Here is a 13,503-nt window from a genome sequence, read left to right as displayed (position 1 = left end):
CTATTATCATAAAATTGGAGTATTAATCAAAAGAACTTGATATTTACAAATATTTTTTTAAAAAAAATTAGAAGATATTGATAGATATTTACGAATCTAATTTGACTTACTTAAAAATTGGCCCCTAGTTAAATAAAAATTTTAAAAAAATTATTTCGACTTATCTGAGTGGGTAAAATCCTTAAAAATCATACTTCACTGAAAATATAGCCCACACTCCTATTATTTTGAGAATAATTTTTTATCTATTATTTGTCATAAACTCATAAAAAGTTCACATTATTATTTATTTTATATTATCAACATAAATTAAAACTGAATTTATAATTAGTCTACAAACCAATCAACAAGTAGTAATTAAGTGATCTAAATACACTTAGAAAAATAATAGGTTGGTACCGAATTTATGAAACCAAAGTTATTATTATCACGTCCAGCAATTTCAGACACTTCTAGATGTTGTAATACCATTCAAACTTAAAATAACAAAAATTTTCTATCCATTGTCATTTTGGATTAAGTCTTCTGCACTTTACATGTTGCAACAAATCTACAGCATTTACGTCAATTACACCGTACATAGGAGGTTCTTCCATAAACTGGGCGTTGTATGTGGCATCATTCGTTTCACGGGGGGTGGGTCGACATCATCGGGGAGCTCATTCGTCCCTTCCCCAGTTTCTTGCTCATACGTGTCATCTTGTAAATTAACATCATTCGTGAGGTTTATCCCCTCGTTTAACACGTTGTTCGCAATGGCGAACAACGATCCTGAACGTTCTATGGAACTTTTTCACAAACACCATGATCATCTGTGCCAAGAATAAGTCTTTCATACGTCTGCGGTTCGAATGACTATCTCGGACATTCATTCAATTCCACGACAGGCATCCCACCAACATCCGCACTCGTGTATGGTTCAATACCTTCATCCGCAGTCATATCATAATGACGTGTGTGTTGGGTGTCTTCTTCCGCTTCAACCACATGCTCGGCAGACGTTCCCAACAAAAATCTCTCCGTGGTGACACCCATGTGAGGAATGGTTTCGATATATAACTGCACAGTTAAATATGTCGTACACCGTGTAACGACCTGCTTATCTTAATATATAATAAAACATAATAAATAAAATAGTCAATTCGAACCCGTGGGTAGCGGGAACACCAGTTATACACAGCGAAACTTAGGCAGCTGTAAATGTAAATTACATTCATCAACCATAAATTACATAATTCCAAAGTCTACTATATTCTCAAAGATACTGTATTTATATATACAATTTCCAAAATATCAAAATAAACCTAAGATCTTATAATAAAAATTTCCTGATCCTAGATCAGAACTTACCCTTTTAGCAAGGAAGCTCAACTCACTCAATGGCGGTCCTCACCCGCCGGTCTCTCCGGATTTCCTGAAATAATTTAAACTTGGGGTGAGACACCTCTCAGTAAGGGTAGATAAATTAAAATCAGCTGTGTGGCAAAATGAATATTTAATATTGTAATACATATACTGTACATTTCTCATACCCTAAAACATAAATCATAATATAGTTAGACAAACATATAATTTCATATTTCCAAGTAATCACACTAATTATGTATTATCTGATATAATCTATAATACTGAAAATTACCCAGGATGAATAGCTAACTGATGTCATGTATTACCCCTCATGACGGGTTGTGCAGCCTGAAGCCGGACCCGACAATGGCTGACCGACCACTGCCGAGTAAAAAATGTCTGTAAGTACGATGGGCCCACCACACCCTGGTCCGGACTGCCAGGTGGACGTCAACAACTCTACACTGAAAGCCATATCGATTATCCATCTCTCACCCCCTCGTGGGGTGGTTAGAACCTATCTGATCATAGATATCTAATCTATAGGTTACGGTACCGTGCTCCTAAAAATGTATTAAACTAATATTCGGGTTCTGATAACATATAGTACATAATTATATTTTGTTTATCGTAAATCAAATAATAGCATTTTCTAAATCTTACTTTAACATAATAATTACAGCCTCGCGCCGAAAATATGAATAAATGCGGCCTTGCGCCAAATAACATGAGTAATTGCGGCCTTGCGCCAATCATCAATTACAGTCTTGCGCCGAACATATCATATATTCTGAAATCATAATTTACTGTGTTTATCATGTTATTGCTGAAAATATTTGTTAACATGCTTTATCTTGTAAATCTAACTTAACATGGTATAATTAATATATATATATATATATAATAATAATAATATTCATGTCACACGAATTGAATGAAACCATATATTTTGTTCTGAAAACACATTTCCTATACAATTGTAATATTTTTCCAAACTTACATTTTCTTAATTTACACATATATAATCACATGCTTCCTAAAAATTTTCCTACAATTAAATAATAATAATTTCAATGAAAAATAACTATTTAATTTATCCCCTTACCTGACAACTGAAAAGTCCCTCTATAACATTGGTCTTATACCCGTAGAAAACCCTAAACAATACCCTAAAGATGATAATTTTCATAACTAAATTTCAGTATTTATTCGAGTACATCATTTCCTTCAACTGTGGAAAGACCAAATTTCGAATAAAAAGTCTTACCTTAATTCAAGGATGAATTTCGACTAACTTCCACCAACGATCTGCTCCGGGAGATTTGAAGATAACTTCCCTAGGAGCGTCGTGGTGGCCTCAGATCGTCGATCTGGCGACTAACGAGGCCGAAATTGAAGAGAGAGGAGGGAGAAACCGTAGGGAGAGAGAGAGAGAGAGAGAGAGAGAGAGAGAGAGAGAGAGAGAGAGAGAGAGAGAGAGAGAGAGAGAGATTTCTGATTATCTGTGTTAAAAATCTGAATTTTTGCTATTTATAAGGCAGGATTGGTCGACGAGACACGTCACCTCGTCGGCGAGTCTTGTAGAAATTTCGTCGACAAACCTGCACCCTCGTCGACGAATTTCAGATTTCTATAAATCTTTTCTCAGTATCTTCTCGTCGATGAAACTTGTCTTCGTCGATGAGGCCCTCTTATATTCTCGTCGATGAATCTCCTATGTTTGTCGACAAAAACCTGATAAATTTCCTTGGTCGTTGCATCTCCCGTGTTCGTAGTTTGATGCTGCGAGATTACGTGAGCATTAGATTAAGAAATTTTTCTCAAATAGAGTATTATTTAATATTTTATTTTAATTTAATAATAAAACGTAAAAAAAAAACTCCACGTCGGTGCTCTCCGTGCGCATCACCAGCCCAATTCCTATCCAAATCGTCTTCATTCATTCTTTTATACAAAAAAAATTAAAATTAAAATGGCGGAGACAACAGGCGGCAGGCACACCCGGCGAGGGTGACGAGCCGTGTTTTGTTCTGGTCCAAACTCTGACCAACTGACCTAATCCAATCATTTCTAACATGTACCCCATATGCATCACATCTCTTCAAAATTCAATTTAATTATTTTTAAATTATGGAATCTTCTTAATTCGCCGCACTTGGAATCAATTTTTATAATAACCTAACTGATTAGATGAACTATTGGGTGATAGTAGTATAATTCTTATTTAACTCAATTAAGTCATAAATTATAGGATTAAATTATTAAAATTCATATTTATTTAATTAAGAGACGAATTTTGTGCCGATTCAGATCAAATAATTCTTAGTAGGTAATTAATAAATAATCAATTATTCTCATTCCTAATATAATTTTTTCTTATCATCTAATAAATTAATTAATTTCGTAGTATAATAATTAAAATTATAATTTGGTAATTGTTAAACATTTAATAATCAATCATAAGATTATAATTTTCTTTATTTTTCAAATCATGAATTAAGGAAATTTTTGTTTTGATCATGAAAATTGATATTTGAATTTGAATATGAATGTAGGCATAATACAAATTAAGAGACGTAAAAGTAGTGAGCATGAGAAGTAAAGTTTATACTAGTTGGATTAATGTCTAATACGCGTGTGTATGTGTCTATATATATATATATATATATATATATATATATATATATGAAATTATCAATGAATTTACACATTAATTTTTGGATATCCATTAGATAAAATTTGAAATCCGCTAACCGACTCATTTTAGAGGTGGATAAAAAAATTTTAAATCATATTTGAGTCATTTAATATGCGAATTAGTTATGAGTCGGCTTAAACGAGTTAAATTCGATTTCAGCTAAAGAATTTTTATCTCTTTTTATCAAATCTACTAATCATCAATTAATATTTTAAATTTTTTGAGATTATGGTATACTTTTCGCTCAAATAATTAACCATGAATAAATGTTTAAATTAAAATTTTAATTGGTTAATTTAAAATGGATTTTTTTTTTTTTTTTTTACCTATTACACATGCCCAAATCCCACGTTTGCAAAATTGTTTCTGATCTGGTTGGTGGAACTCGGATGTTTGAGTGGTAGTTTTTCAAGCATTGTTTGGCTTGCTGATTGCTTTGGAGGAGTACTCCCCTCCCCCCTTTTGATTGACTGAGTTTGTTTGTTTGTTTTGTCATCTTGACTTTTAGGTTTTTTGATGTATTGAGTTATAGTTTTTTGATGCCTGAGTTATTGTTTGGCTTTCTCATTGCCTGCTTAGCAGATCCCTGCTTGGGAGTTATTTTTCAGATTAAAAAACACTATTTATATTCTGATTCAGCACTTTGGTTTAAAATATTTCAGAATCTAATTTCTTACAAAACGTGATACTTTTTCCATAGCTTGACTGCAAAACCTCCCTTCTCCTCTGCCTATTTAAACCCTGCCCAATTGGCTTCATCTTCACCATCACCATCACCATCTCCATCCCCATCTCCATCTCCATCTTCAATATCTCGAACCTTCCACTTCCATCCCCTTCCACACTGAACGTTACATTATTACAACACATGGATCTCTCTTTCCAACTTCTGCTACTTCTCCTCGCACTGCTCTGCACAATCACTCTCTACCTCTTCCACTTCTTCAAACCCGCCGCCGGCGCACCCAATCTCCCTCCCGGCAAAATGGGGTTCCCTGTCGTCGGCGAAACTCTGGAATTCTTCCTGGCACGCCGCAACGGCACCCCTGAAAAGTTCGTGAAAGAAAGAATGGAAACATACTCCTCCCACGTCTTTAAAACCTCCCTGTTCGGCCAAAACGTCGCCGTCCTCTGCGGCGATGCCGGCAACAAATTCCTCTTCTCAAACGACACCAAAATCCTCGCCTCCTGGTGGCCGCACACCATCAGCAAAGTCCTCTCCTTCCCTTCTTTCGTCGATCGCTCCTTAACCGAAGAATCCAAAAAACTCCGCAGCATTCTCCCTGAATTCATGAAGCCGGAATCCCTCCGCCGTTACGTCGGAATCATGGATTCCATGGCAAAGCAGCACTTGCAGATGGAATGGGTTCCGAAGGGAGAGCTTAAGGTTCATCCAATTTCGAGAAAGTACACATTTGCTCTGGCGTGCAAGCTGTTCATGAGCGTCGAAGATGCAGCGGATGTTGACAGAATCGCTAATCACTTTGCGTGCGTGAGAGATGGGCTGATGTCTTTGCCGGTGAATTTTCCGGGAACGGCCTTCAACCGGGCGATCAAAGCCGGAAAGATTATTCACAGGGAGCTTTTGGCGATCGTGGGAAGGAGGAAAATGGAGTTGTCGGAGAAGAGGGAAACGGTGGCTAAAGACCTCTTGTCTTGTATGCTGCTTGCGTCCGAGGAGAATGGGAAGTTTGTGAACGAAGTGGAAATTGCTAGTTTGATTTTTGGGTTTCTTATCGCCGGACATGATACTGCTAGCACTGCGATCACTTTCATCATGAGCTATCTTGCTGATCTGCCTCACATTTATGATCAGGTCTTTGAAGGTAGTTCTTATATTTTAAAACTTTTTTGTAGTTGTCTTAAAAACATTTTGGCTTTTGATCGAATTTGGTCAAACTTTTGATCAATGCTTTTCAAGTAATACGAACTTTAATTCTAATTATTATGTGCTAATTAATCGATAGAACAAATGGAGATTGCAAAAGCAAAAGGTCCAGAAGAGGCATTAAATTGGTACGATGTTCAGAAAATGAAGCTTACTTGGAATGTGGTAAATGAAGTGATGAGGCTTGCACCCCCTTCTCAAGGAGCTTTCAAAGTGGCAACAACTGATTTCACCTATGCAGGTTTTACCGTTCCGAAGGGTTGGAAGGTAAGTCTTAATTCTGGGTGTCGAGCAAATTGCTTTTTGAGTTTCTTTTTTCTTTGTGGTAGAAAGTTGTAAGGCAATGAGCTTGCATATATCGAATTTTTACCTATTACATATATATATATATTAGTGCATAGTAGAAGAGTTGAGGCGATTGTCGTGAAGCTTTCGCTTATAATCTATTTTCTTGCAGGCACATTGGAGTGTTCATTCGACAAACAAAAATCCAAAGTACTTTGAAAATCCTGAGAAATTCGATCCGTCGAGGTTCGAAGGAAAAAGGATTCCACCATATGCTTTTGTGCCGTTTGGGGCAGGGCCTCGAATGTGCCCCGGAAGAGAGTATGCTCGACTAGAAATACTTGTTTTCATACACAATGTGGTGAAAATATTCAAGTGGGAGAAACAAATTCCGAATGAGAAGATCGTCTACACTGCATCTCCTACTCCAAAAAACGGTCTGCCGATCCGCCTTTGCCCCCATGAAAAATGAATTAATCACACCGTCAATATTTCAAAACTTCTTCATTCTTTCAAACTATATATGTATGTATATGTTCATTGTACACTTAATAATTTTCATGTAAACTATTGATGGCTATGTGTGCCCTTGTTTCATATTTCATGTATATTGATGTTATATATTCTCACCAAACTCCCATTTCATTACATAGAAATGTTTGTAAATGCCAATTTGTTTATTGATTGCATGTTTTAGTTTTATTTTGTGCATTTACTATTGTGTTTGTGATGTTTATTGTTAAAAAATAAATTAATTATTAATTGATAGCATCCATCTAATTAAGTCAATCTAAAGTGAAAATGAATATCCTGAAAATCATTAACATAACTTTTTTGAGGAGGTCAATAACAAAGTATGCTTTTTTTTTTTTTTTAATGCCATTCAATCTTGATATATTTAATTAAACGGCAAAAGGTTCTTTAGAAAAAAAATATTAACACATGGTCAATATTATTTTAAAATGAAATAACAAATCCACAATGCAAAATTGTAAAAAAAAAAATAAAATAAAAAAACCATAAATGCCTATTGCGGTAGGGAATGAAATTAGAAATCGTTAAACAATTGTTAATTAATTTGTAACAAGACTATTACTAAGGCATTGATTGTGTGGTGGCAATGGTGGTAATTAGTGTGGTGGTAACGATTGACGGTGGAGATAGATGGTTACAATTAGGGGTGAGTATAATTCGATTTTAACCGAATTAATCGATCCAATTCAGTTGATTTGATTCAATTAATTTGTTGTTCGATTCGGTGGGGTTTCAAAATGGGGTAAATTTGGGTTTTTGGTTTTTGGTTCAACTATGGGGAAAATGTAATTCGGTTAATAGAATTATCCGAATTTTAATTAATTAATAATTAAATATAATTATTAAATTATATGATTAAATGATTTTATGTAAGGGTTCCAATCTTCCAATGTTCCACTGGGTCATGTCCATTTCGGCATTTCCCACCTTCCTTTTCGACTCTTCCCTTCCCAAGTTCACACTTCGCAATTCAAATTTCAGAACTTCACCGCACACAGCGCCACAGGGGCACACTGGCAGTTGGCACTAGCACTCCCAGTCCCAATTCCCTTCAGCTTCCACCTGGACCACCTTCCCTTCCCAGTTCCTTCCCAGCTCGCAGTGCCCATGTAGTTAGCGACTCGGCGGCACTCCTAGTTCCCCGATGTTGGTGTTGGTAAGATGTTCCCTAATTCCCCAACGTCACTCCCCCCTTCCCAGTTCAGTTAACTTTCATTTTAATTTTAATTTGGTTAAATTCAGTTAACTGAATTACCCGATAATTCGGTTCAGACGGGTACGGTTCGGTTAAAGAGACCAATTCAGTTAGTTCAATTATGGAGCGGAGTTAACTAATTTTTTTGATTAATTTGGTTGATTGACCAAATTGGCCGAACCAACCGATTGCACACCCCTACTTACAATGTCCGAGGGTTGGTGATGGCGGGTTGAGCATATAGTAGTTGATAGCTATGAGTGGTAGCCATTGGCGCATGTTGATAGTGGGTGGTGATTGTGAAGCAATACAGTACGACTTACAGTCACAACATCCTAGAGGGCCTGCTCCTGAACAAAGAGAAGCGGATCGAATCTTTGGATCGCCTTAATCAAGAGGCGATCTACTAGTTCATTGGTCACTAAACTATATCTAAGTCCAAGGAAACTAGTAGTCGATGGTCTGTGTTACAAGGTTTGGATTTGGGAGTATGGTTATGTAAATGGAAGATATTAATACCCCTTTTGTAACAATCTGATTTTTTATACCATATATATATATATATATATATATATATATTCCACATATATAAACTGTAAATTTTCACTGTTCTAATACCTTCTAATATAAACCATAACATCATCACGGACCAGGTAAGGACCGTGGAACCTGTATAACCATAAACTACCTATGCAGCAGAAAGCTAAAAGCAAATATCCACACCAAATATATACAATACCAGAGAGTCATTATCTCTCCAAAATATGCATACTTAACTATTCCCAAAATACCCTCACCTGGATCTAGGGACTATTCAAAAAGTGACTTCCCAAAATACTTACCCTCCAAACAGGGCATTACTGTAGTCTCAAAAAGTGACTTCTCAAAATACTTACCCTCCAAACAGGGCATTACTACAGTCCCCTTTACCTGCGAGCCTGATCTGCTCGTCTATCTAGTTCACCTGAAAAATAATGGAATACAAACGATCTCACAAAATCAGGTTTGTCGACGAGCACCTTCTTCTCGTCGATGAGTTTCAAGCTCTAGAAACAGTCCTCTTGGTAATTTCTCGTCGATGAGACACGCGTCCCCGTCAACAAGCCCAAGAGCCCTACTCGTCGACGAGCACCTCTACACTCATCGACGAGACCCTACTGAAACCCCTTTTTAAAATTTCTTTTCTCTCCTTTCTTTTATTATTTAATTACCATAATTATTTGGATCTTTACACCTTTGCACCCGTCCAGCAAACGGTACCTAATTAGTTTAAGATTAACTTCAAAATTTACTAGTGAGGACTTTAATTCTTCTACGTACTTATTCAATTACCTAGCCTTTAAATATTGGATAGTTCTACATAAGATCGAGACTATCCTCACTTCAGGATCTTCAAAAGTGTGCAAAAGACACAACTCCTAATGATCCTTTCGATGATTATTTAATATATTTTTTCTTATTTTAAAAGGTGTTCATTACTTGACCTTACATGCTTGGAGGACTTGCATAAGACAAAGACCTCCCGCCTCCAATCCTTAAAGGCATGCAAAGGCACAACCTTCAATATTGGAGGAAAAATCCTTTATGGTTTTTATTCAATATCATACAAACATAGGCAAGAAAAAGGCATACAAGTAGGAAAACTAAACATATATAAACAACATACAACTAATATTAAAATTGATGTAAAATTTGCATGCAAGGTGTGCACCATCATTCAAAGAGTCATCTTGCATATCTATTGTTTCACACATCTCTTCCTTTTATTTTTCCACAAATAACTTCATTTTCCTTCAATTTTGCAAATTCGGAGAAATGGGAGTAGGGCCTTTGAAAGTTTTGCCTACCATATGAGTTTCTTTTTTTTTAGTTTTTTTTTTTATTGCTTATTTGACTTGAATTTTCTTGGGAAAATTTTTCTTATATTTTCCTTTGAACCAGAAAGAATGAACTGCCTAACCTAAGTTATGGGTCCATTTGGTTAGGTTTAGAAGTAGGGCTTAGTTGGCTATGGGCTCAAATTAGGATTGGGCCTAATTGACTATGGGCTCAAATTAGAGTTAGGCTTAATGGGCTAATTTTAATTGGTTATAATTTGGGCTTGAGTTTGAGATTGGGTCTGGGCTGAGCCTAATTATATTTTGAGTGGGTCCTGGTTTCCAATGTTGGGCTTAATGGGTTTGGGCTTGGTTGAATGGGCTTAGATTAAATAGGCTTAAGTTGGTTAAATGGGTTTGGACTGATTTGGGCTATTGTGCTTGGGTTGGTTTGGGTCTGAGATTGAGCTTTTGGGCCAAGGTCATAAGTTAATAGGCCTAGGTTCAATGGGACGTAGATCTTAGATTATAGATCAATCATTTAATTTGGGTTGGGTTGACCCAAGTAATGGGCTATGGGTATTCAAACTTAGGTTAACAGATATGGGCATTTAGATCTTCTGGTCATTGCGTTAAATCATGCACAGTATTTTCTATTTAAAATGCTATCCATAGAATTCAAAATTCGATATTTTGCTATAAATTAACAAAGAAGTTGCTACTTACCTTTCACTGAACTTCTCCTTTTAACAATTCTTTCCTCCCTTTTGCTTGAATTCTCTTTCTAGAATCTGAAGTATTTTGAATTCCTCACTCCAGAACCCCTCACTCTGCAACCAGAAGTTCTCTGAACTCTTTCAATTCCAAACTCTAATTTTGAAGCTTCAACCCTTCTGAACTCCTTCTGCTGCAATATGTTCCGTAATTCTTCAATTTTCCAGCAACTTTCTCAAATTTTGGATTCACTCTAAATTGTTTGAATCATTGTGATTGTGTTACTCACTTTGTATGACTGTCTGTGTGACTCAATCGTTTGTCTTCCAACTCTTAGAAAGCCTCTATTTGTAGGCTTGGAGATCCAATTAGTTTAATACTGATTAAATCAATTAGTACTCAATTTAATCAATCAACATTTATCTTAATTTTATCACACGATGTAAGCAATGATTTTCAGCTTAAAAGCTACTTTAGCCCCAATATAAATACTATAATCCTATGTTTGGAGAGACTCTGATTTAGAATTGTATTGAATTTGAATAAGATGATGTATAAAATTATATTAAAATTTTCGAATCCACCCAAATCCAAATCCAATGTCAGAAATCCATGCTCCCAACAACTAAGGAGAATTGATAAAATATTTAGGTTGTATTTTACAGTATAGAGTTCGTCTTAAATTTAGATTTATACAATTTTTTTTAAAAGTAATATAAAATCATATTGAACTTTTAAATTCACACAAATCTAAATTTAGGGCAAAATTTATATGTTCAAACACTACCTTAATGTTATTGTGTGTATCATCCAATCAATATGTTGATAAATGATTATATGAAAATAAAATTACGAGTTTGCGTTAGTGTCCACTTAAAATTTCCCAAATTGCCTCATTTACAACATAACCTCACAAAGATTAGGAAAAAATCGAATAAATTAAATATTTATCCCTAGATTCAAATTCCTCTGTATTAAAATGTATTTTCAATTTTATTACAAATTATTTTAAATTCTTTCAAGAAAATAACATCAAGTTAGTCTCATCTTCATCAAGAGCTAATTAGGATAAATGATTTTACTTAAGGAAAGGAAAAAAAAAAAGAAAAAAAAAGAAGCAAACTCATTTTCCACTATATTTTTTTTATTTATATTAAATACCACTAAAAAATAAAAAAACTATTTTAATATGACTAAAAATTAACAAAAATCAAATGTTAAGAATGTATAAAATTAAATTTTTATTTATCGATATGTCTTTATTTTTTTTCTCTTTCCTTTTTTGATAGCCAAATATGAAAAGGTGGAATTATTCCTTTTTAAAAAAAAAAAATATATTATTTTAGTTTCAAATAGTAATCTTCATAACAAAACAATGTCATTTTGTTGAATACTTGACAACCCAGCTAATTTAATATGTTTCTATTTATATGGTCTAAACCCCAAACACAGCCAGCTCTTGGAATGGTGCTTAACTGCACTCGAAGAAGGAGGAGGATGACATGAAGTACAAACACATGAAAAAGAAGTTAAAAGAATACAACTAATTAAGAAATTCTTACTGAGGAAGATTGAATTGTATTTGAGAATACAAATTTTACGCTTTTGAATTCGATTTATATCGATTTGGACTCCATATAAATTTAAATTACGTTTTATTTAAAGTCACACAAATTTAAACCCAAACTTGAGATGTTGAAACATAAGGAGTGAAAGAATACCATACCCAAAAGAAATAGCAAGTTCGACGCACATAGACAGCTATTGAACAAAAATAAATGCATCGTTGAATTGTTTAATCACGACAACGTCTTCTGTAGATTTGCCAAGAACACTTACCTCCGGCCTCCTCCTCCTAAACAAAAATGTTTTTTGTTGAAATACTTAAAGAGAAGGGAGTCATCCACCATAGACGCCAAAAACTCTGAGTCTGCTTTGAATGTCTTCATATCTTTCTCAATATATTCTTCTCACTAAGAACTTGGAGTTGTGTGTTGTGCAAATTAATGCACAAAGAAAACAAACGTTCTTACAAATGCAACAATCAACAGTGAAATATATAGAAAACACAATTACACTGATTATATGAAAGTAATGAAACAATGACACGAACAATTACGTGGTTCGGCAATACTTACATCCATGGGAGCAAAAGACAATGATTTTTCACTATCTTTTGTCAAAAGATATATGGATTACAACATACTATTACAGTCCATTTGGAAGTTAGAAAGTATTAGGGAAAGAAAAGGAAAACATGAAAAAATTTACTTTTTTATATTTGGTTATCAAGAAAAGTAAGGGACAAAAAAAAAAAAAAAAATACCAATTCAATGAAGAAAATTTTAACTAGACATTCTTAATATTTTGTTTTTCTTGCTTTTCATTTTTAATGGTATTTACTGGAGAAAGAGAGAGAGAAAATATAATAAAAAAATAAATTTTCTTCTTATTTTCTTTTCCTCAATTTCCTTTTATTTCCTTTTCTTTTTCCAAACAAAATTATTGATCTAGCCTAACCTTTATGTTGCGTTTAATTAGAGCATGAATTCAGGACCTTAAATTTGAATTTAGATGAATTTGGATAAATTTTAATATAAATTATATTATATCTTAATCAATTCATAACTTTGATTCATACCCCCAAGGCTCAATCGACTCTTTTAAAACTTGAAAACATTGGAAAAAACAAAAAGTATATCAAATTATATGAAAAAAATTTAATTTTATATATTCTTAGCATTTAATTTTTCTCAATTTTTATTCATACTAGAATAATATTTCATTTTAAATGAAATTTAATATAAATAGAAAATATAGTAAAAAAAAAAATTTCTTCTTATTTTATTTATTATTTATTTTTTTCAAGCAAAATCTTTAATCCAAATTTACCCTTAATGTTTCTTTTATTTAAAAATCATGAATAGCTCGCTCGCATGGTGCTTTAATTTAATAATTAATAATCTATATATTAATTTTTCCCATATAATGTACAATAATCTACCAAGTTGCAACCAAAATTTCA

General features: G+C 34.0%; 1 protein-coding gene across 1 annotated transcript; it reads left to right on the top strand.

The window, feature by feature from the left end:
- Positions 1-4,747: 4,747 nt before the first annotated feature.
- LOC131165878 (beta-amyrin 28-monooxygenase-like) lies at positions 4,748-6,914 on the top strand. The gene is made up of 3 exons (XM_058124021.1): positions 4,748-5,871; positions 6,013-6,200; positions 6,391-6,914. Exons 1-3 carry the CDS (start codon positions 4,914-4,916, stop codon positions 6,688-6,690), a joined length of 1,446 nt encoding a protein of 481 aa, XP_057980004.1. The 5' UTR covers positions 4,748-4,913; the 3' UTR covers positions 6,691-6,914.
- Positions 6,915-13,503: the final 6,589 nt, after the last annotated feature.

The sequence above is a fragment of the Malania oleifera genome, chromosome 10 (genome assembly GCF_029873635.1).
Source record: "Malania oleifera isolate guangnan ecotype guangnan chromosome 10, ASM2987363v1, whole genome shotgun sequence".
NCBI lineage: Eukaryota > Viridiplantae > Streptophyta > Magnoliopsida > Santalales > Ximeniaceae > Malania > Malania oleifera.
Note: the sequence above shows the minus strand (reverse complement) of the source record. Positions and strands in the feature narration are given on the sequence as shown.